At 50.9% G+C, this 1,170-nt stretch overlaps 1 protein-coding gene across 1 annotated transcript in view; it reads left to right on the forward strand.

The window, feature by feature from the left end:
• Positions 1 to 1,170, forward strand: part of LOC122543273 (serrate RNA effector molecule homolog) — a gene marked incomplete at its 3' end in the record, with an annotated part of 19,955 nt that overhangs the window by 12,904 nt on the left and 5,881 nt on the right. The window contains exon 7 of the mRNA XM_043681752.1: positions 870 to 880. Within this exon, the coding sequence (XP_043537687.1) occupies positions 870 to 880 (11 nt within the window). The remainder of the gene's footprint in view (positions 1 to 869; positions 881 to 1,170) is intronic.

A 1,170-nucleotide genomic window follows, 5' to 3' on the forward strand; every position in this document is an offset into this window, starting at 1 on the left:
TCCCCCATCAAATACTTCCAGGGACAGGGACAGCACGGGGTTAGATACAGAGTAAAGCTCCCTCTACTCTGTCCCCCCATCAAACACTCCCAGGGACAGGGACAGCACGGGGTTAGATGCAGAGTAAAGCTTCCTCTACACTGTCCCCCCATCAAACACTCCCAGGGACAGGGACAGCACAGGGTTAGATGCAGAGTAAAGCTTCCTCTACACTGTCTCTCTTTTGTTCCTCTGTTAAGAAACTGAAGGACACCTGACAGTCTGGACTGAGCCTGGCTGCATTTCTGTAATGTGTCCCTGGAGAGAAATCAGAGTTAGTGTTTCGGCTCGGGTTAACGCTGACTTCTCTTCACAGACAATGCCAGGCGTGCTGAGCTTTCCCAGCAACTTCTGATGTGCAGCATCAGCAGTGCTTTCGGTTTTTATTTCCTAGCGTTTCACTGCCTGTTTATGATGTTTGAAATCTTGCCATTTCTCCTGTCCTGTCTTTCCTCCTCATTGCACTCAAAGTACCCCGCATGTCTCAGTGTTGAGCTCCATCTGCATTTCATCCTTCTGTCTTTCTGAATCAGTGACTATCCTCATCACTCTGTGTTCTTGCCAAATTTCACGTCACCATTAAGCTGTATAATGCTGCTGTGTCCACCTGAGTCTGGGGGATTCGGAAACATTGGAGTGTGTACTGCATCCTTCAGGCACCACAGGCAAAACATCTGGCAAATCTCCAGGCTTTTTCCTATCGCTGCGATAATACGTTTATGCAATATTCAGATTACTGATTTTAATAAATATTAACAACTGACTTTATTTTTCTTCAGCTCTGTAAACGGTTTCCTGGCTTCATGAGAGTGGCATTATCTGACCCACAGCCAGAGCGCAGGTAAGTCTGACGCATGGTCTGTAATGGACCAACAAAAGGACAATGCCCACTCCCTCAGCACTGACCCACCGACAGTGTGGCACTCCCTCAGCACTGACCCACCGACAGTGCGGCGCTCCCTCAGCACTGACCCTCCGACGCTCCCTCAGCACTGACCCTCCGACAGTGCGGCACTCCCTCAGCACTGACCCTCCAACAGTGCGGTGCTCCCTCAGCACTGACCCTCCGACAGTGCCCACTCCCTCAGCACTGACCCTCCGACAGTGCCCACTCCCTCAGCACTGACCCTC

Source organism: Chiloscyllium plagiosum, chromosome 43 (assembly GCF_004010195.1).
Source record: "Chiloscyllium plagiosum isolate BGI_BamShark_2017 chromosome 43, ASM401019v2, whole genome shotgun sequence".
In the NCBI taxonomy this organism is placed as follows: Eukaryota; Metazoa; Chordata; class Chondrichthyes; order Orectolobiformes; family Hemiscylliidae; genus Chiloscyllium; species Chiloscyllium plagiosum.